We start from the raw sequence: 20,246 nt of genomic DNA on the forward strand, positions 1-20,246 counted from the left end.
CCATATAGTGCTGATGGTTATGTACAGTAGTAGCCAGCACAAAAAAATATCTATCTTGCGAGTTAGCTACATCTAGCTAGCCGGCTGTACCTGAGGCTGCGCAAACATGTTTGTGTATCCCCATCAAGGTATTTGTCATAGATTTTTTAGATATGTACATTGTACACAAATCAATATCTGAGAATACTGCTCTCTTAATTTGTCTTCTAAAGTGTTCCCTCTAAAGCTTTGTGTTTTTCCTGCTTTTAGGTGAATTAAGGGTAATTCAATGCAAGCATCCAAAGCAAATTGAGCACTTTTATTTCCCCATCACATGCATCTGTGTTGTATTTTCTTTTTCAGTTGTCTTTAGTATCTGATGCTCCATAAACATTCCTGTGGGTGTTTTCCATATTTAGCTGCACATCTCTCCTCTCCTCCACTTTCTAGGAAAAAGACCCACAAGGGAGGTCATGTAGATTTCGGGTTTTCATACAGTTGGGCGACAGCGTGTCTCTCTCATTCATCTCTCTTGTCACTGTCCAGTGCATGTTCTATAAATCAGTGCTGAATAAAAATGAAAATAACCCCAAAACTGTGAATTATTTTGTCGGCCCTTACAATTTTATGGCCGTGACCGTCCCAAACTACTGGATGTAAAAGTGGTCAACTACTGGGTTTCTATGCTTTTTGGTGGTACAGTTTGCTTTCCTGGTATTTCTGTACAATTAAATACATGTTTCCCGTGGTACTCCCCCATAAAGTCTGCACTTATCCTTGACTAACCCTGCGGGTTCTGTAAAATAAGACCTTACTGTCTTTAAAAAGATGGCGCAGACTAAAAGTTGAGGTATACTTTGTGGAAATGTAGCTTGAAATGTACACAAATTTCCCAACTGTCATTCATTTTCATTTTCAGTGTCTCAGTCCTTCCTGTGACCTCTGTAAAAAAAAAAGAAGAAAAGTTGATAACCACTTTGGAGTCAAAGCCCCATTCCCCTACATCATCATCATCATCCTCCTCCTCCCACAGAGTTTATTTTCTCAGGTGAAAAAAAACCTATTACACACACTGGCTCCCTCAGATGCTCTTTATTAGGCTCCTGGAATCAGCTGTACTTTCATCCTGAGGAGTGTGTTTATGTATTTAAGGTTTAAATAGACCTGGCTTGAGACTGCAAAAAAAAGTTCAGCAAAAATAGTTCACTAGTGATGAAAAAAAAAAAATGCTTCATGAATACGGTGTTGTCCTCTCAGTTACGATACATAAATAGTGTAACACCACCTCGGTATCTTTGACTTGTTGATGAATTCAGCTATAATAAAAGACCTCATTTGGAGAGAAGTTTGAAGCTCTCATCTGAAGCGTGACACTGAGAAGGGGCCTTCACTAAGACCTCTTCATGAGGGGGTATGAAAAGGGAAAGCCCCAATGGTTTGCATAAAAAAAAGGTCAGAATCTCTAAAATAACATATTAGATCCTGGAAATTGCAAACTATTTGTGTGGTTTTCCATTTTATTTGAAAGCTTTCGTTTGTCCCACCGTATGTAGGTACGACCATTATTTTTTGATACTTTCCGCTGTATTGTATGATATCAATCTGAAATTCAAACAACAGTAATAAAAGGAAACTCCCATTTAGGTCATTATTTTGGTTTTAATGGATGTGTACACACTTCACAAATGCATGCTGAATTTGAAATTGTTAACACTCTGTGAGGACAACTTCTTTCACTAGCACTCTGTGTTCAACCACAATTAAAGTAACAATCACAATCGAGTTCAATTAAAACCACATGAATGTAGTTCTAACATTTCATCAACTTAGGCAGCATTAGGTAGTTAGTGTATTACTTTCAGTTATTGAACCTTCACAGAAGGTATGATAACTTTTTTTTTTTTTTTTTTTTTGGAAAAAGCATCTACGGAATATGCAGCTAGAGTGAAAAAAGAAAGTTAAAAAAAAATATTTCTGTGTCTGAATAAAACTTTAATGGCGGATAAAACTCATAAGACACATGCAATTAAGATCTAAACTGATACACGTGGCTGATAAGACCTTGTTTGGGCTTGTTGTGAAGTCAAATATATATTTTCTTTATAAACACCTGGACAAAGGTTGAAACAGAAGTAGGAAGAAAATACAGCTAGATCTGACCACACAAGCCTTCTCTAAGGAACTACGGCTTAATCTATGTTTAAATAAATAACATTATAAAGTGCATGTACTACAGCTCATGATACCAACCGCAGAAATTCCATTCTGTCCATACATTCAATACACATCCAGAAATCTAATTGAGTCCATCCCCTAAGATATCTAAAAATCTGAAATATTAAATCTACAGTTCAGCATTTATTTACAGCCAGATAATTCTAATTATTAGATAAGAACAGGGAGGATATATGCAACACATTGTACTACAGTCACGTAATTCAAATCATGCCTTAGCCTTCAAACAAAAGCAATGATCAATAACAGCGCAGCATTATTTGGTTGGAGATAAATGAGTGGATAGTACAATGTGCACCTCAACTTTCAAGACAAAGGTGTGACACACAATAAAGCTCTTTTATGACAAAACTGCCCATAAGTCTAACAACAGAAGGTCATGAGCATCTTTTTAAAATGCCACATGTACGGTGATGGAAAGAAAACAACAAACACAAACAAGCTAAGCAGTTGAGTTGACATTAACAATAATCCAAAATGTTTTATAAAGTCTTGTTATTTTTTCTTACTTTGAATTGTTCATTACTGCAGTACAATGCATGTAAGGACTATCCACGTTTAATCCCAACTAAACAAAACTGCTTTTGTCTGTATATTGTTTTGTGTATTGCTGACATAAACACAACAGCGGATAACATGTCAGAACAGGGTTTGTGGGGTCGCCAGAATTTCAGCCCACGGACCGAAAAGTAAGGTCATTTTAGAGGATAGGAAGGTTGGTCCAAGTGGCCACGGCTGAAGCCATCGCGTCGTTATAACCCTATAAAAAAGACAGTGTACTGTAAATAGGATGATATGGAGAGAAAGAGAGAGAGAGAGAGAGAGAGGTACTGAGTTTCTTCTCTGCTGCCCTGCACAACATTTGAGACATGCTTCCCCCTTGTGGATGTTTTGAAAGCTTTCCTGTACAGGCTAAAAGTTTTAATCTTTTTATATATATATATATATATATGTCTTAGCCTAAAAAAAAGAGACACCAACCTCAACTATCAGTCATGGGCACACACGATGAACGTCGTGATCGGCACATAGTTTTCTGTGAAAGGAAACCCAAAAAAAAATATTAAATCACTGAAGCTTCTCAACGACAAGCTTAGAATTGGATGATCTTCCGAAAGTATGGAACATGTTTTCTCATCTTTTCTTAACAATAACAGCTGGATTTTACTGCTGTATGTTTGTCTTTTGCTTTTGCTTCTTTTAGTATGAGTTAGTTAGTAAGTTTTAACATCAGCAACTTGTGTAGTTTCTCATTTCGTTGATTAGCATATTACTGTGAACTTTACCTTTGTATGAAGGCGATGATGAAGAACTGGGTCAGACAGCCAAGGATGTCTCAAGGCCTCAGATGCGCCTATCCTCCAACTGATGACACACACAATGACACATATATATGATGTTAAAGATCACCACACAGCGCACACGGTACGAGTCGATGGTTACCTTTTATTCACAATGAGCAGTCTGGAGATGAAGTCTTTGGCTTCCTCAGACGTATCCACAAACTCGTTTTCCTCAAAGTTCCACTTACAGGCCAAGATGTTGTTCAGAGTCTCGTTGTCATCGTCTCCGAGGAAGGGACAGAGACCGCTGAGACTAACAGGAAGAAACAGACGGGCGTGAGCATCAGTTTGTGCACGTGTGTACGCATGTTCGTTTGTTCGCTTACAGCATGTAGGTGATGACGCCGAGGCTCCACATGTCTGTGTTGAACGACACAAAGTCGTAGTTGATGACTTCAGGCGCGAGAAACTCTGGAGTGCCAAAGTTCACCTGCAGCTTCTCGCGTGGTTTATATCTACGTTGTGGTAAAAGGGACGATTACTTGTTGTATTATCACAGCAGTTGATAGCGATGGAACAAAACGGAAGCAAATGCTGGGACTTACATCCTCGCAAGACCGAAGTCGATGATTTTGATCTTATTTGTGACTCTGCTCACACATAGGATGTTTTCTGGCTGAAATTTGAATAATGGATGGATTAAAAATGGAGAATGTCTTATTTTTCTTCAAACAATATTACAATAAATATGAGTTACCTTTAAATCTAAGTGCAGGATGTACATTTTGTGCATGTGCTGCAGGCCCTCACAGATCTGCCTGATGAAAAGAACAGCGTCCAGCTCCATCAAAGTGTCGTTCTCATCAATGATCCTGTCAAACAGCTCCCCTCCACCAACACTACGGTTCAAGACAAATGCATATAAAAACACAGATCAAACAGCTGACATTCAAAGCAATTTCAATCTGAATTAGTGTTTTACTTTAACATAATTATCCACACTAACAAAAATACAATTATAAAAACAAACTTAACCAAAATGCTACAGGACATTAATGACGTAGTTTAAAGTCTATGAAGGACAACTACTTGCTACACGGCGCTGTTTTGAAAGAATATGTGCTGAAAATATGAAAGAAGGAGCATACTATTCAAGTACAAGGATGATGTCATTCCTTGACTCATAAGCTGCATAGAGCTGGATCAGGCTGGCATGGTCCAGATTATTCATGACCTGGATCTCATTCTTCACCACCTCCTACCAAAGACACAGGCGCAGACCGACAGACAGACAGACAAACGCAGAGGCAGACAAACAGACACAGTTACAGACAAACACACAGACAAGCGAGCACACACACACACACACACGATGAGAGGTGTCAGCTGTTCTCTGCTATGAGACAATGCATCTTCTCTTCTAGGTCAAATATTTCTCACCTCGGTGAGAAATATTCCCTCCGCTTCTGTTCCAAGTGGCCTTGTGGTGCATCATGCACTGAAAACTGGGCCCCTTTGCTTTTAATATCGTGTGCTACGGCTCTCGCTGTTGTATCAAAATAGGACAAAATCATCATGAGGATGCTGGGCGTTACCTTTTCTTTTAGACTCCTGGCTTTGATGACCTTCGCTGCCAAAGTGAGACCGGAGGAGTTTTCAACACATTTGTGCACCTGGCCAAAACGACCCCTTGGAGAGAAGGGAGAGAAGAAAGGCGTCACCTGAGATGTTACTCCACAGCGGCCCGGAGACGGCCGTGATAACACGACGGAGATATGATGTTTCTGTGACGAACCAAAAACTGATCATTTGTCAAACGGAGAGGTTTTAGGACAGTGTTGAGCTTAATCTGTTACTTCATTAAATCTGAGCTGCTGTGTCTCCTCTTTGAAGGTTTGGATTAACACTTAGCGATAAGCTACCAGCTGGCACCAGGGATACTGTTTCACATACCACTCAGTCCTGAAGTAAAAATAGCTGCAGTGACTCTGGAGTTATGGAGAGAGGAGAGGGGAAGGGTTACGCAATTAGGCTTTATGAGAACCTCTTTCAACCTGCCTTTGATCTGCAATAGATCAACTGGTCGCTAATAGCGTTTGATTTTTTTTTTTTTGCATGACTCAGAGATTTGAAAAGTACAGTGCTCACCCGCCCAGGACCTCCTGCCAGTTGATGGTGTAGAAGTTGATGATCTGGTTGGGCTTGGCAGAAACAATGCGGTGATTAAAAGGAGCCGCTGGAGGAGAAGAGGTGTCTAAAGTAGGACGGGAGAGCCGAGAAAAGATATAATCTGTTTTAATAAGTTATGAGCAATGTGAGAACAGAGGAGCTTCATTGTTAATCAACTGCACGGTGAGGCTTTTGAAAGGGTGCACGGCTGCTCTAATCACATTAGCACGTTGTGCACGAACGTGCTATAATAAACATCCACGATAGGCATAGTAACAAAGCTTTTTAACAAGCTTTATTCTACTTCACACGACTGTACTACTCTCACACTGACCATGAAGTTATTAAGAAAATATTAAGGATGTAATGTTTGAAGACCCCTATTTATTTGTATTGTTATTTTTAAGAATTGTAATTCCTAAATGTTATACGAAGCAGGACATTTTACAGTAATAAAGATCACTTGTCAGTGCTCTCTGCTGGACAAACTATGAATAATAACAAAACAAATGAATGTAAATCAAACCTCACACTAAAAAAAAACACTGTGAAATTGACAGTTATTACCTGTCAGCCATTGACAAGTAACTAACTTTAAAAAAAAATAAAAAATAACACAGAGAGAGACTCCAATCTAACTACAGTAGATTATGAGTTACTGTCATTTTCTACAGTACTTTTTGGGTGCAATACATTTTTACAGTAGATTCTTGGTTACTGTGATTTTGCGACATCACTACTGTGTTGTATACAGTAAAGCTTTGACACTATTGAAATGACTACACAGTATTTTACTGGGACATAGTTTACAGTAGGTTACTGCTCACAAACAGTACATTTCACAGGCGTTTTTTACAGTGCACGTTTGTATACTGCAGGTTCTTGTCATTTTTCAGCCACGATATACACCAATACCGATATATCAGAAATAAGATGGTTTATTTGTAGTTTTAGAATTAAGTGATTTACTAAACTATAGACTATAATGTGTGCATTGTAATTCAAACTGTACCGAATGAAAGACACACACACGGATCCGTAACAGTCTCCATCATGTGGATGTGGATTTCCGAATGATTCACTGGTTCTGGCACTGCCTCACGGTAGAATTAAAGTGGGTAAATAAAGCTCAGTTACTCAAACTTTCAACTTCCTACCATGCGTAACTGTCGAGGAGCCCCGACTCACCAATAAAGTACCGCTCTGCATTGTCATCATCCGCCTCTTCTGCATCTTTATCTGCATCATTCTCCTTCCTCTCTCTCTCCACTCGTTGTTTCAGGTCCAACTGGAATTGAATTCCATCCGCTCTGAAGACGGCCCAGCCCTCAGACGTCTGCTCTTCTTCCTCTTCGTCCTCCTCCCCCACCACCACCACCTGGCTCTTTGTGTGCTTCTCCACGACAAAGAGTTCCTCGGTCACACAGAACTTGCGAACCTCTGATGTCTGGTCCTGCTCAGCTTCTGGAGATGATGATGACGATGATGGCGCATCTTTGTGGTCCTCACTGCTGTTGAAAAAACTTTTTTTTATTTGTTTTTGTTTGTTAGTTGTCTGTCACCAAAGCTTGCATAGTTTCCGGTACTTGCTGTCGATGTGGCCAAAGGCACTGTTTCATTAATCTTAAAATAAATATATATTAAGATCGATGATAGTTTGTTATGTTTTGCATTAAAATATACTCGATTACATTTATAAAAATATATATTTATGTTGATCTTTATGGATTATAGATCTATTAAGACGTCATTCTTATTGGGGTAAAGCATAAACTACCTTGTAGCAATCTGCTCTTTTTCATCCTCGTGGCCAGAAGGCAACTCTGAGGCTTTTGCTGCTTCTTCAGGAACATCTACGTCTTCCTTCTTTTCCTCTGGCAGCTTTTCTTTCAAGACATCCTCCACGTCAAGTTTTGGTTCCTTCTCTGTTTCCTCTGCTTCATCCTCATCCACCTTTTCCCCAACCCCTTCCTCCCTAACCGCTTCAACGACCTCGTGTTTCTCATCCGCGGCCACTTGGGAATCTTCACGCTGGTAGTCCACCATTTTGCAAGCGGGGGCGTCAGGTTGTTGATCTTTTGGGGATACTCCAGCCTCCAGATCCAGGCCTGACTTTTCTGCATTGTTCCTGTTGAGTTTCTGCACCTCTTCGAGAAGCAACACCTGCTTCTTCAAGGAGATATTTTCTAAAACAAGTCCAAACATGATTTAAATTTTGTCTCTCACAACCTATTAAATACTGTGAAAGGTTACATGATATATTGATATTCTGAGCTTCGTTTCTGTGTCACAGTGTACGGTAGACGGTCACAGCTGTACATGTAATAGAATATCACTCTAACGCAGAAAAAGCTAAAAGGCCCAAATCATGTTTTTATTTACGCTCTGCTGCTGCCGTGTTAGAGTTTAAGTGACATTTCTAAAGAAAATAAAAGCGTGTTGATTTCAGCACCTGTTGTGTCCGGAGGCTTCAACTTCTTTTGAACTTTCAGACCCTTTGGGCTCAATGAGGGCTTATCTGTCCCGTCTTTCGCTTTGTGGTCCTTTAACTGTGGAATACAAATCAAACCGTCAAAAGACAAATCTGAACAATTCAGTTTATTGACGTTCAATTTTTTTCATTCTCAAAGAAATTATCATAGGTAAAATGTTAGATTAAAGGAATATGTTCCAAGTTTTATTTTCTTCTTTGCCAGAACTTACCCTTGTCTGAAATAAACAATTCAGCTAGGTCATACCGCACTATTTAAAAAGCTAAATTTAAAGACTTCAATGTTTTATTTGTTCTATATATTCATACAGTATGGAGGCACTCACACTATCATGAATGTAAAAAAAAAGACAAGTTTGTACACATACAGACTATAAGCACAATACACCTACAAATCTTCCACATGTGCAACAGGTGAGGTAATGCTTTGGTCCATGGAGCTTTATCTTGTGGGAAGTCAGTGGAGAACTGGGCTCACATGCAGGAGTTATCTCTTGACTCCCTTTACTGGCTTTATTAGAGGTAGAGTTCTAGCAAAAAGACAAGATGGCAATGATTAGTAGGGTTATATGAAAAGGAAGAACATATCACATGTTAAGAATGAATGCCAATAAGAAAGACAGAACGTTGATATGGTGAAGTTAGGGTCTCACGTAATGCACACGACATTAATCAAAAGTCAAATAAACAATGAAATGAAATGACAGCAGCAGTTTGATTTGATGAAGTTAGGGTCACATGTAATCCACACGACAGAACAACTGGATCGAACGTTACATAGCAATAATAATTCAATGACGTGACGTGAAAATAATGACGAATAGGAAAATATAAGCAACACTTCCTCTGTTTTCATGTTACAGATTAGCACATGTATTGCACGCCTCCATGCGCAGACTGACTTGCATAATGGCATGCCTGTGATTATTCATAGCAGATGGATAGACAGCAGCGGGGCAGTGAATTTATAGCTTATCACTTGTCGCACTCAGCGATGGAATGCAATGCTGACCCTGAGTGGAAAATATTACAAGCGACCGGAGGCTGTTGTTCAAATTTCTCAGCTAAGGAAAGTCACTAAACACTCGCTGATCAGGTCAGCATGGAAAACTCTGGGGGTCTCACATTTGTTCTGCGAATGCTGCCGTGAGGTAAACAGCAGCGGGTGTATTTCCAGTAGAGTGCTTCCCCGGTGACAGCTGGGTTTTCTAGAGTTCAAAACTCTAATTGAGAGTTTGGAAAAAGCGTGAGAAGGCCATAGTAACAGCAGTTGGAAGGTATGTCACACCTCTGGAGGTGGAGGAAGATGGCGCTACAACCTGACAGGTGCTCCGACGACCACAGAAATACCCGGAAATGTGAGTCACATAGAAGCTGTCGTAGCGGTATGTGGTCATTAATCATCAGAATATAATCTAGCCATAAAATCATGATCCACATTTTTAATTGCTTGACCGTGTCATATCTTAAATTAACACAAATGTCAAGACAAAAAACCCAGACTGCCCTGATGCACACTGTGCACTATGACATTAATACCCCTTTGAGTATGCATTAACCTGACGCTTCGACCAGGTGAGTTTACTATTGTAGGTCAGAAAGGAAAGGAGATATGTTTCTAACCTCTGCAGCTACGCAAGAGATAGAAATGCGGTGTTCACAGGTGTGTAAGTGCAGTTCATGCTGTTGATGCCAAACAGCACTCAGTGACCTCAAATAATTGTTTGATAAAGAACCAAACCTCCGGTTGGATTTGGAGGTGACTTAGATTTTATTAAAAAAAAATATGTGATTCAGCCAAGGCAACCACGTTTGAAACTAAAAACATTCAGTTTGAATTCTGGATTTGTGTGGCGGTATTTCCTGAAACACGGCATGGAGCGTTGATGACAGACATTTGCTGAAACGTCTAAATCGAATGTGTGTTGGCAGCACTATCAGCAGGACTCCAAATGCAATATTGTTGTATACAATATTATAGTTGCACTGCAGGAAGTTAGCGTTCCTTTGCATGTAATCACATGGCACCGACTGTCGCCAATACCTAATGTACAACAGTTGAAAATAGTCTCTTAAAACACATGTCCTTACTGGCACGGCTTTGATTGGACAGTAAGTAAGTAAGACAAACAGTGTACAGGGTGGAAATGTGCCTTGTTTAAGTGAGTCAGGGCTGAAGAGCGAAAGGGAGAAAGACTGACTCATCATAATTTGTTGATACCTGACTTCTGGTAAAACTGAAACGCTCGAAGAACTTTTAGACCACAAATACCGCAGTCTCAATCCAAAAACAGCTTTTCTATACCGAGACACTCACATTTCACCCCTGGCTCCACCTCTCGTGCCCTGCCGGGGGTTCCAGAGTGAGCCTCACGCCAAGGAGGCCATGTTGCACTCAGCACGGGCAGCGAGCCAACAAGTATAAATGTGAGTTAAATTGGGGTTTCATGTGAACTACAAGTGACATTTATTGTGCAGCAGCTTACATAACGCTCTCAAATTAGCATAAATGACACTCAATCAGCAGTTGGCACATGTCGAATCCCAGACACTAGCTTTTGAACTCAGCCCCACTATTCAACACACACACACACACACACACACACACACACAGGTCGAGTCTCATTCATAGTCTACAGTTGAACTGTTGGAGTGGTCAGCTTTGCTGCTATGATCTATTTCACATGTTCTGCCAACAACAAGAAGAAGAACAAGATCTTTGTGAGATCTGAGAAATCAAAGTCAGCAAGGAACGCATATAGCATCTTTTGCAACACTATTACAAGACGAGGTGTCCTCAGTGATGGATGGGCTGCGATTACATGGCAATACAAACTAAAATGGTGAAATATACTGGCAGAAATAACCTGAATTCACAGAATGTGCCTGAAATGTATCCAAAACCAAGAGAAATATAATTCCTGCAAAAGGAATAGAATGAAGCTTTTTCACATTTCCTACTTGAGGAAAAGAGATTTTGGGGTTTCGGCATAACAGTTCAGACCCTTAGTCTCACCTTGTCAAGCTTCTTGTTCATTGTGTCCGTAGAGGATTTCCTCTTAATGGCTTGCTTGCCTTTACTGTCTTTGGGTTTGAAGCCCTTCCGAGCAGCAGAGCCTTTAAAAATCAGCTCCATAACCCTGGAACTCTTCACCGTCTCCCCGATGAAGCTGATCACCTGCTGCATGCTGAGGACCAGCTTTTCCATCCCTTCGAGCTTCTGAGCCTGCTGCTCGGACCGCTGGTTCACCGCCGACATGATGGTGCTCATCTCTTGGCATATCTCCCTCACCTCTTGCCCTATGAACTGGGTCTGGTTCACCATCTTGGGTGGAATATGGATCTCCTCCTTGTCCACCTTCAGATTCTCCATATCCATTTCAATGACATCAATGTCCTGGGACATGCCGTCTAATCGGTTGAGGACCTTTTCTTGAATGTTGATGAGCTTGTCCATCTTGCTGCTGAGTGACTCAACCCGGTTTTGGATGAGGTCAAAACTTGCACCGTTGCCATCTCCTCCTGTGCTCATTACCGAGGAACTCATGGCTTACGGTGATAGAAAAATCACGTTAAGGCACCAACTTGAGACAAAAATAGGACCAATAATGTCTGTGAAACAGACAAAAATACTTTTTCAAAAATCGTAGCCAGCTCTACTCTTTTTGTGCAAACTAATTTAGATACAAAAAAAAAGTGGGAACAAAATGTTTTTTCTTGAAGATCACCAGTCGACGACAATGAAGTAAAGTGAGCTCTGACTGGTATAAAGCCCAAAAAACACTTCTCCTCTTCTGTCCCACGTTATCCCTGGCGTCTGCTTCTCTCCACACTAGAAATGGTATTAAGAATGGAGTGAGCCGGTGTCCATAAATGCAAATGGACAGTCTACGTCAGCAGGGGTCAAGTGTTTGGGGTGGGGGCTTGGCACTGCTCGGGCGATGAGACATTTGAGAGCCTTCAAGTGCTAAGCCCACCTCCGTCACTCCCCTGCTAGGTGTCAAGAGTGGTTACTGTACACAGAACTTCTCCAGTGTGACAATGCTCATTCAGTTTCACCGTTTTTTCCGACTCAAATGGCAACGACATCATCTGTGACAGATGGACACGTCTGGTTGAGGCTCGACTGGACAAAGATAGCACAGGTGGGATTCAAAGTAAAAGAAATCTTTATATTGTCATTTCTACAAATACAAGTTGTGTTGACACTGAAATGCTGCTTGTTATGTGACACAGCTGTACTAAAAGCTGTACAAATTCGCCCTCCTATCTCTTGAATGCCTGTAACTTGCACGTACTATCAAGGGAAAAGGGACCTACAGTAAGACGTTTAGCCCTTCTGCTGAAAGAAGAGATGGGGGACATGGGTGATTTATATGATGCCAACTCACTGACAAAAACATCCACCAATAACCTCTCTTAAGAGAGTATGTGATCTATTTTAACTAAGCTCTTGTAACATGACCTTAATCCATGTTCCCTTTGAATCAAAATATGTCTGATTTGTCATGTCAACAGACAGGGCTGTACAGATATTAGATTCCTAAGCAAACACTGAATGCATGCTATAGTCTAGATGTTGTGATGCACTTGTAGTTGATGACTCAAACTATTCCTGGAAATATTTTTCCAATCTTCACAAACTCATTTTGTCACCGTGAATTCATGGGTAACAGAGTTTAGGGGGTGATCCCGCATGAATTACTTTTGATGCACAGACGGCAAACCGGGGCGCAGGGACCCCGGCCAACCTCTCCAGTCACTAGGACGGGGCTGTGAACTTGGCAGTGGAGGCGAGTGGGGTAAGGCGAGGGGAAGGAAAGGAGAAGCAGTTTACCTGTCAGCTCGTGTTTAATGACAAGTCAGCGCATCAGCTTGCATATCACTCGCTTTCACTCGAGATGGCTTCAGTGGAAAGAACAAGAGATTCTGACGGGGCAGAAACAGATGGGCGGGAAATCAACCATCAATCACTGCGGGAGGACAGGGACGCTTACACCTGTCCTTGGATGCCAACAGATGACAGACAACACATGTCACTTGCAGCATGTTATGTCAACTGTCGTGCGAAGGAACACAAGCAGAATACACAAGAATGTTAAGTATTACTTTACAAAAGAACGACACAAAGAAATGGATTCTGCCACACGGTGTTAGAACTGTTAATTCGCTGCACTTTACAAAGGTTACCATGCATGACTATGATGTCTTTCATTGCCTCGAGGTCGGGGGCACTTTAAGGTTATTGAACCCCACATGGGATGTAAACAGACCCCTTAGCCTGTGACGCGTATTACATAAAGCACATCTCTGGTTTATATCACTTACACTTTACAGTGAAACTAACGCCAAAGCAAGTAACAACATCATGACTGGTGCCCAAAGTCCTCTCTCACCCTCTTTGCCAAGCTCAAGTGTGCACACAGACTGAGCCCACAAGCCAGCAGGTGAGAATTTACTGCCCCGGTGTAGTGCTGCATGTGAAATGTTGTTGAGTTAATGTAACGACAAAATTATTAGGCGGTTCGGAGGTATTGACAACTGCATGAATGTTCAGAACGTGTGTGTGTGTGTGCGTGTGTGTGTGTGTGTGTGTGTGTCCTGGTTGAGCCTCTCTGTGGATTGTCACCTCGTCATGGTGGAGAAGCTTGTGTGTTCCTGAAATCCAGCGAGCAAAGCCATCTGGAGCTACGCTCCCGGTATGTTCGCCCATGGTGGAAAGGTCAGGGAGGAGGTCTTTGTCAAAGAGCAAAAGCAAACAATACCTCAACCGTGAAACAGGCGGAGGATGATGGCTGACTTTCAGGCAGCATCGCACCAACTGGGAAGGTGAAGGAAGGCTGCAGCAGAAAAGGGCCCGCAGACGTCGTAGACTCCATGCCACTGGATCCTGATCGAGATCTGTCGATGGCCGCGGGGTCGCCGTCCGTGAACCGGTCTCCCCAAGTTAAACAAAGTCACGCACGCCTCAAGTGGCTGCCGAAGATGATGGCGAGCCTGGCAGTTTGAAAACCTACTGACTTACAGACGTCAAGAGTGTAAAAATGTAAAGGTAAAATGATATACACCAGAGGGCTTAGCTCCTTTTAAGTCAGTGAAACAGAAGTTAGAGCGTCTTCAGCTTCCATAGAGGAACATATTTCACAGTGAAACAGATTATTCGAGCAGCGTACAGTTACCGGAGGGATTTATATAAAGTCCTTCGCATTTGATTGGAACGCTAAAAAGTGGGCAGGCTTAGAGTTTGGTGTGACACAAAGATACGAAGGGTTGTTGACACACCAGGCCACAATTTTAACTTAAACGTTCACTATTTCCAATGGCCAGCAGGGGGCGACTCCTCTGGTTGCAAAAATAAGTTGGATTGTACATAAAGTATATGAGAAAGTTCAAACTTGTCATTGGATGTATTACTTCAGTAAACATTGTAAAAAAGAGTTTATAGTTTTAATCGCTAGTTTAAAGTGTCCTTCAAAACAGCATTATGTTCATTTCGTAAATTATGGTCCCATTTAAAGTAAAACGGACAATAAAGCAGGGTATGGTTAAGGGCGTGGCCACATTGACAGGATGCTGTCATTGTCCGGTCGGCGAGCTGTCCGTGTTTTTGTTGCGTTTCCATTGTTAACCCTTTCATAGTGTGTTTTCAGTTAATCAAAGTTTATTGTAACATTTTAGTGGCCTAAAAATGTCCAGAAAATACAAGAATCACAACAGCCTTAGTGCGCACATGGGAGATATTGACCTTCAGGGTTTTCTGACAGAAAGGGTGTATTTGAAGCCAGAACATGATATTTTTATAAACCTAACCACACGGGAGGAGAGATTCTTACATATACCTAAATTGCATATCTCGAGGCTTCAAATCCGATGTCCACAAACCAGTGGGACACATCAGAGAGACTACATCTCTGACTTATGTACAGTCTGTGCTCCACCTACACACCTGATTCACCTTTACTTCATTACTTAATTACTAAATTAATTGTTTGGTCATAAAATAAAAAAAATGTATTAAATAAATTCAAAAATGTTTCCCAGAGTCCAAGCTGACATCTACAAAAAAATGCACTTTTGTCTGACCAACCCCCCAAAATCCAAAAGATAATTTGCAATGATATAGGACAGAGATCAAAACTGTATATCTTAACATCAAAGAGGCTGTAGCACCAAAGACTATATTCTGCATTTTCCTTTGAATAATATGTCAAATCAATGAAGTGAATATGAGAAAATGTTTGATCAAGACATGATTATGGTAAAAATGAATGAAGACCAAACAAAGTAGTTGATGCCAGCTGGTATTAAATAAAAAAAATGCAAAAAAAATGCATTGGAAGTCTTATTATGGAGTCATCATGGACACAAGTCAGTTCCGTCTGGTTGAATAATGGGACCTGCACGGCCTTCTGTTTTAGGCTTTTTATTTGGCACAGGGACGAGGTGAACTGTTAAAAGGGGAGCAGCCCCTCCCCAACAGAGAACACAATGTCCTGGGAGGCGGCAGGGCTGTGTGCTGTGGCCACTGTCCAGTCACCTCACCAGTCTCCACTCACACATCGCACAGCCTGCCAGTTCTGACTACACTTTCTCCTGGAAACTTGTTGGCTTAAATGTGTGGCAGCAGTGAAACTTGACTCCTCCTGCTCATGTCTAAGACGTCTCCACTGTTCTTTCCCTCTCATGTTTTCTCTTGGCACGTTAACATATTCTGCTGCAGCGCAAATACACTATTATGATTTGTTGACATAAGTTATTAAAAAACACTTAATGCCGATTCAATACATTGACTCCCCACATACAGACATGCGCATTGCACGTGTCTGTTTAAATGTGATAAACGTATTACGTCTGGACTAAATCCAAATGTTGAGAGATTGTATTGGATATGCACTGATTCCTTTTGATATTGGACACGCTACAAAGAAGAAAAATGATGTAAACTGTCATAAAAACGTCATAAAAATGTTACGAATGTTAAACAAGCTTTTATCTCGACCCGACTTGACTACAGCGAGGCGCTTCACGTAGGTGTTAGCCAGGCCTGCCTTCACGTTGGAGTTGTTCCAGAATCCCTCCATCACAGGATTAAATGACCACAAGCCCCTCGCTCTGACGTCTGTGGTCAATCCTTGGCGAGACCGGTTTTGACCCACGTGAAGGGCATCACAGGACCTCTGCTGAACCCCTTGCAGTTGCCAGGCAAACATGATGCAGTCAACATGGGACTGCTCTACATCCTGCAACACCTCGGTTCCCCACAGGCAACGACCCAGTTTGTGAACTTTAGCTTGGCGTTCAACACCGTCGTTCCAGAGATACTGCGGTCCAAACTCACGTCACAAACTTTCTGACAGACAGGAGGAGCAGGGGAGGCTGGGGGGGAAATCACATCCAGCACCCAGAGTAGACCATCGACACGGCGACCCCGCCAGAGATGTGTGCTCTCCCCACTGGTCTTTACTCTTTAGGCCAAGCGCTGCACCCACCTCAGGAGAACCGTCTGTTAAACTCTTGAAATTTGCAGACGATGCATGAATCATCGGCCATCATGGGATCCCTCATATCTCATAACACCAAGTGGACTTCTTACAAAGACACCATGAGGAAAAAGGCACAGTAGAAGATGTGCTTCATGCGGATTGGATGCCAAACAGGACAGTAAACAGACGACATCAGACAATCAGAACTACAGAGAAAGACATTAATGCCAGCCTTCCCTCCATACAGGAAACATCAATGTAGAGCCTGGATGGCCTGGACACAAACTGTTTTAACTTCTCCCCTCTGGGAGGCGCTAAAGAACATTGCACGCTGGAAGCAGCTTCTGATGAACACTATCCCAAACATCAGTCACTCACTATCAATAAATCCTGGAAGATCAAAATATCCACGGCTGCCACTGTAGATTATTATGCTACAGTTTTGAATGTACACATGTTTTAACATGTACAGCATCTGTCAATGTCAATTTGAATACTGTACATAAGCCAGATAAATTCCTTGTGTGTGCACACACTCGGCCAATAAATGATTCTGATTCTGAAAGCTGCAGCTCGTCTTTGAACAGGAAAACGCAGGCGAGTGCCTCTGTACTGGCTACCTTCACTGGCTCCATGTACATTTTAGGATTGATTTTAAGGTTTTATTGTGTACCTACAAATCCTCTCAGAGAACCTCTCTATGAGCTTTTACAACCATAGGTTCCCATCAACTACACTCGTTGACTTGTTGTCCAAATATTATAAATAATGTTTTATAAATACATTTGTAACTGTATGCTCCTGGTCCAATTAACTCACAGACTTAGATGGTATTTTGAGCAGTAGGTGGCAGCAGCAGTGTTTTCAGCCAACTTAGCATCCACGTGGAGCACGCAGGATGATTGTGGGGCAGAGTGGCGGTATTAAAGGTTAGAGGCATGCAAAGAAAGCTTAGTCACATGCTTTTAGATCTACAGAAGTAAATGTCAGTGTGGATCTCCTGAATGCCAAGAGGGGAATGGAAACAAGAGAGGTGCTGTCGGCATTAAGACAAAGTATGTGTGTGTATCTAGATGTGTAATGTTTATATATATATATATATATATATATATATATATATATATATATATATATATATATATATATATATATATATATATATATATATATATGCATTAATTAGCATGATATGTGAAACAGGTAAAGTGAGACTGAGTCATAACTAATTGTTTTGATGGAGGCAAATAACTGGAACAGAACTCCTCAGGTGAATATCAGCAGAAGCTCTCTTTCCCGTATCTTGAAATGTTTTTAGTCTCTTTTCACACCACATTCAATGTCACCTTTGTATTAATACTCCAATGCTAGCAAAGTTCACAGTAGCAAAGTATAAATCACTAGGTGGCAGCAACACACTACTATAACTGTCACCCTCAGGTAGAGCTGGTTGTAACGTCACAGCAGGTTCTCTCAACTCTGCACTCATAAACACCATCAACTCCTGATCTCATGTTGTATCCTTGCTGCTGCGGTCCTTAACGGAGTAAAACACTCATGCATCACGATTACCTGTCTCATCTTTCTTTTAAAAACTAAGCACCAACACTGCTGCTGGAAGGATCACCCACCATATGTTGGGCTAACTAATTAAATTAAATGTGACATTTAGCTTGAGGATAATGTGGGAAAAGTGAGTGCAAGGGTAAGCAGATATATTATATATGTATATATATATATATATATATATATATATATATATATATATATATATATATATATATATATATATATATATATATATATATATATATATATATATATTGTAAAGACAACACCGCAATGGTTTAAGATACTGTTTTTTGCCTCACCTCAGACAAAACTGAAATATGTCAAGAAATATTATTATAAGTACATATCAATAGCAGCTAAACTTGTTCACCTGTAGTAATAATTGTAAAGGTTGTAAAAGTCTAACTCAGTAACATTTCGAGTGCATGCATCTGGTATTCAAGGCCAATCCTGCGTCATAGCGTCTTCTAAAGACACTAAAAACAACATCAATGTGAATAGGCAGCAAATAAAGGACATTGCTGTGTCTAGTTTCATTTTTAATAACTTTACGTTTAATCAACCTCAACATTTCATTCAGCTGCGAAGCATCACCAATGACTATTCCTCTTGTCTAATAGGCCGTTTCCTACAAGGACACTGAGATTATGAAGTAAGGGAGGTTGTTAGCTGTTGCAGCTGCCGCCTTTCCCTCTGAAGACAGGATCTATTGTAACTGCTCAATGCATCCTGTTTAAAGTCCATCAAGAAGCATCACACAACTATTTATTGCTGAAAACTGTGATTTATATGATTTGATGCAATATCCACTATATTCCTATTCATCTCTCGTTGGAGATTAATGAAGTACTTTTCATTCATTCATTCATCTGATGCATTTGAAACGATCATAATCCTGCAGGATTTGCAGAAGTCAGCAAATCAAGCAAAGTCTTTACACTTTTGTTTTGTAATCTCTTAATAGGACATTTGACAATACAATTTGGTGAATTTCACCCGCCTTTGTCGTTCATTAAAACACACACACACACACACACACACACACACACACACACACACACACACACAGAAAGATACATTTTTACTTCATGAAACAATTCAAAAGTAAGCTGCAAAATATTCAACGCCCTACTAATTCAACAACCACCATTACGATGAGGTTAACATTCTAGTCATGTTCCGTTTGACAGAAATGTGTGAGTGTTCCTCAGCTAATGTGTGTGCGTCATTCAATGAGTCAAACAGCCGCTATGTACCTGAATGGCAGGTGGAGTGGAGGCTCTGTGCTTCCTCCTGCAGCAGAGTAAATCCCGCAGCCGGCTCCAGAGGTAGGAGGCCACCAGACACATGCTGCTGAGGAGCCAAGCGTCCCAGCCAGCGACACAGCTCTCCATGGCTTTAACTTTACTCTCCATGCCGGAGCCTTGCGTTTCCTATCTTTAACTACAAAGGCGCTCTGGGAGCTTATGGAAGAAGAGTTTCAAGAGGAGAGTAAGAAGAGACGACGAGGACCAAACGGAGCTACCCTCCACAGCCTCTGCTAATTCAGTCAACACTCACATCAGCACTTAGAGCCAAAGGACGGGCAGTTTGTCCTCGTGATAAAAGAGTGACAGGTGCCAGCAAAGGGTGTCGAGCTCACTCGGAGACCATCTCCTTCTTACAGCATCTAATCCTTCCATCTTTAATAAAAAGCAGTTTATTCTGCACTCAGAAAATATCGGAATGAATGAAACATTTCTCCAACAGCGAAAAGTATCTTTAACAGTGCTGACATTGAAAAGTGATGCTACTATGATCGGGGGTCTTCTTCCTGTGGACAGACACTTGGATGTGGTGTAAACAAATACCCTGTGCTATTGGATTACTGCTCCAAATGTCATGCAGACTATCACCATGGGAGCTTCAACTCAAAGCTCTGAACTGAGCCATTTTATATCATGTTATATTATTTAAACCCCAAAGTATTGTGTAAATACTAAAATAACATTATTAAATGGCAATCCAAATGAAAAATTAAGTGGAAGATAAATCTAT

The 20,246-nt window shown here is 41.0% G+C and overlaps 1 protein-coding gene across 4 annotated transcripts; it reads right to left on the minus strand.

Annotated features, from left to right (window-relative positions):
* Positions 1 to 1,628: 1,628 nt before the first annotated feature.
* On the minus strand, positions 1,629 to 11,984 carry mylk4a (myosin light chain kinase family, member 4a). 4 transcript variants are annotated; one of them, XM_068571404.1, is made up of 15 exons: positions 11,174 to 11,984; positions 8,550 to 8,687; positions 8,119 to 8,215; positions 7,444 to 7,852; positions 6,855 to 7,174; positions 5,646 to 5,751; positions 5,093 to 5,186; positions 4,646 to 4,755; positions 4,255 to 4,396; positions 4,103 to 4,173; positions 3,884 to 4,012; positions 3,658 to 3,810; positions 3,501 to 3,579; positions 3,196 to 3,250; positions 1,629 to 2,974 (listed from the first exon to the last, which is right to left on the minus strand). In XM_068571404.1, exons 1-14 carry the CDS (start codon positions 11,702 to 11,704, stop codon positions 3,197 to 3,199), a joined length of 2,433 nt encoding a protein of 810 aa, XP_068427505.1. In that variant the 5' UTR covers positions 11,705 to 11,984; the 3' UTR covers positions 1,629 to 2,974; position 3,196. The 4 variants fall into 4 exon arrangements, 3 of the variants coding, with proteins under 3 accessions (XP_068427505.1, XP_068427504.1, XP_068427506.1); XM_068571403.1 differs by having other exon boundaries at positions 6,855 to 7,177; XM_068571405.1 differs by lacking the exon at positions 8,550 to 8,687 and having other exon boundaries at positions 6,855 to 7,177.
* Between the last annotated feature and the right edge of the window lie 8,262 nt (positions 11,985 to 20,246).

The sequence above is a fragment of the Clinocottus analis genome, unplaced genomic scaffold (genome assembly GCF_023055335.1).
Source record: "Clinocottus analis isolate CAN_PGR_092001 unplaced genomic scaffold, fCliAna1.0.p SCAF_11, whole genome shotgun sequence".
NCBI lineage: Eukaryota > Metazoa > Chordata > Actinopteri > Perciformes > Cottidae > Clinocottus > Clinocottus analis.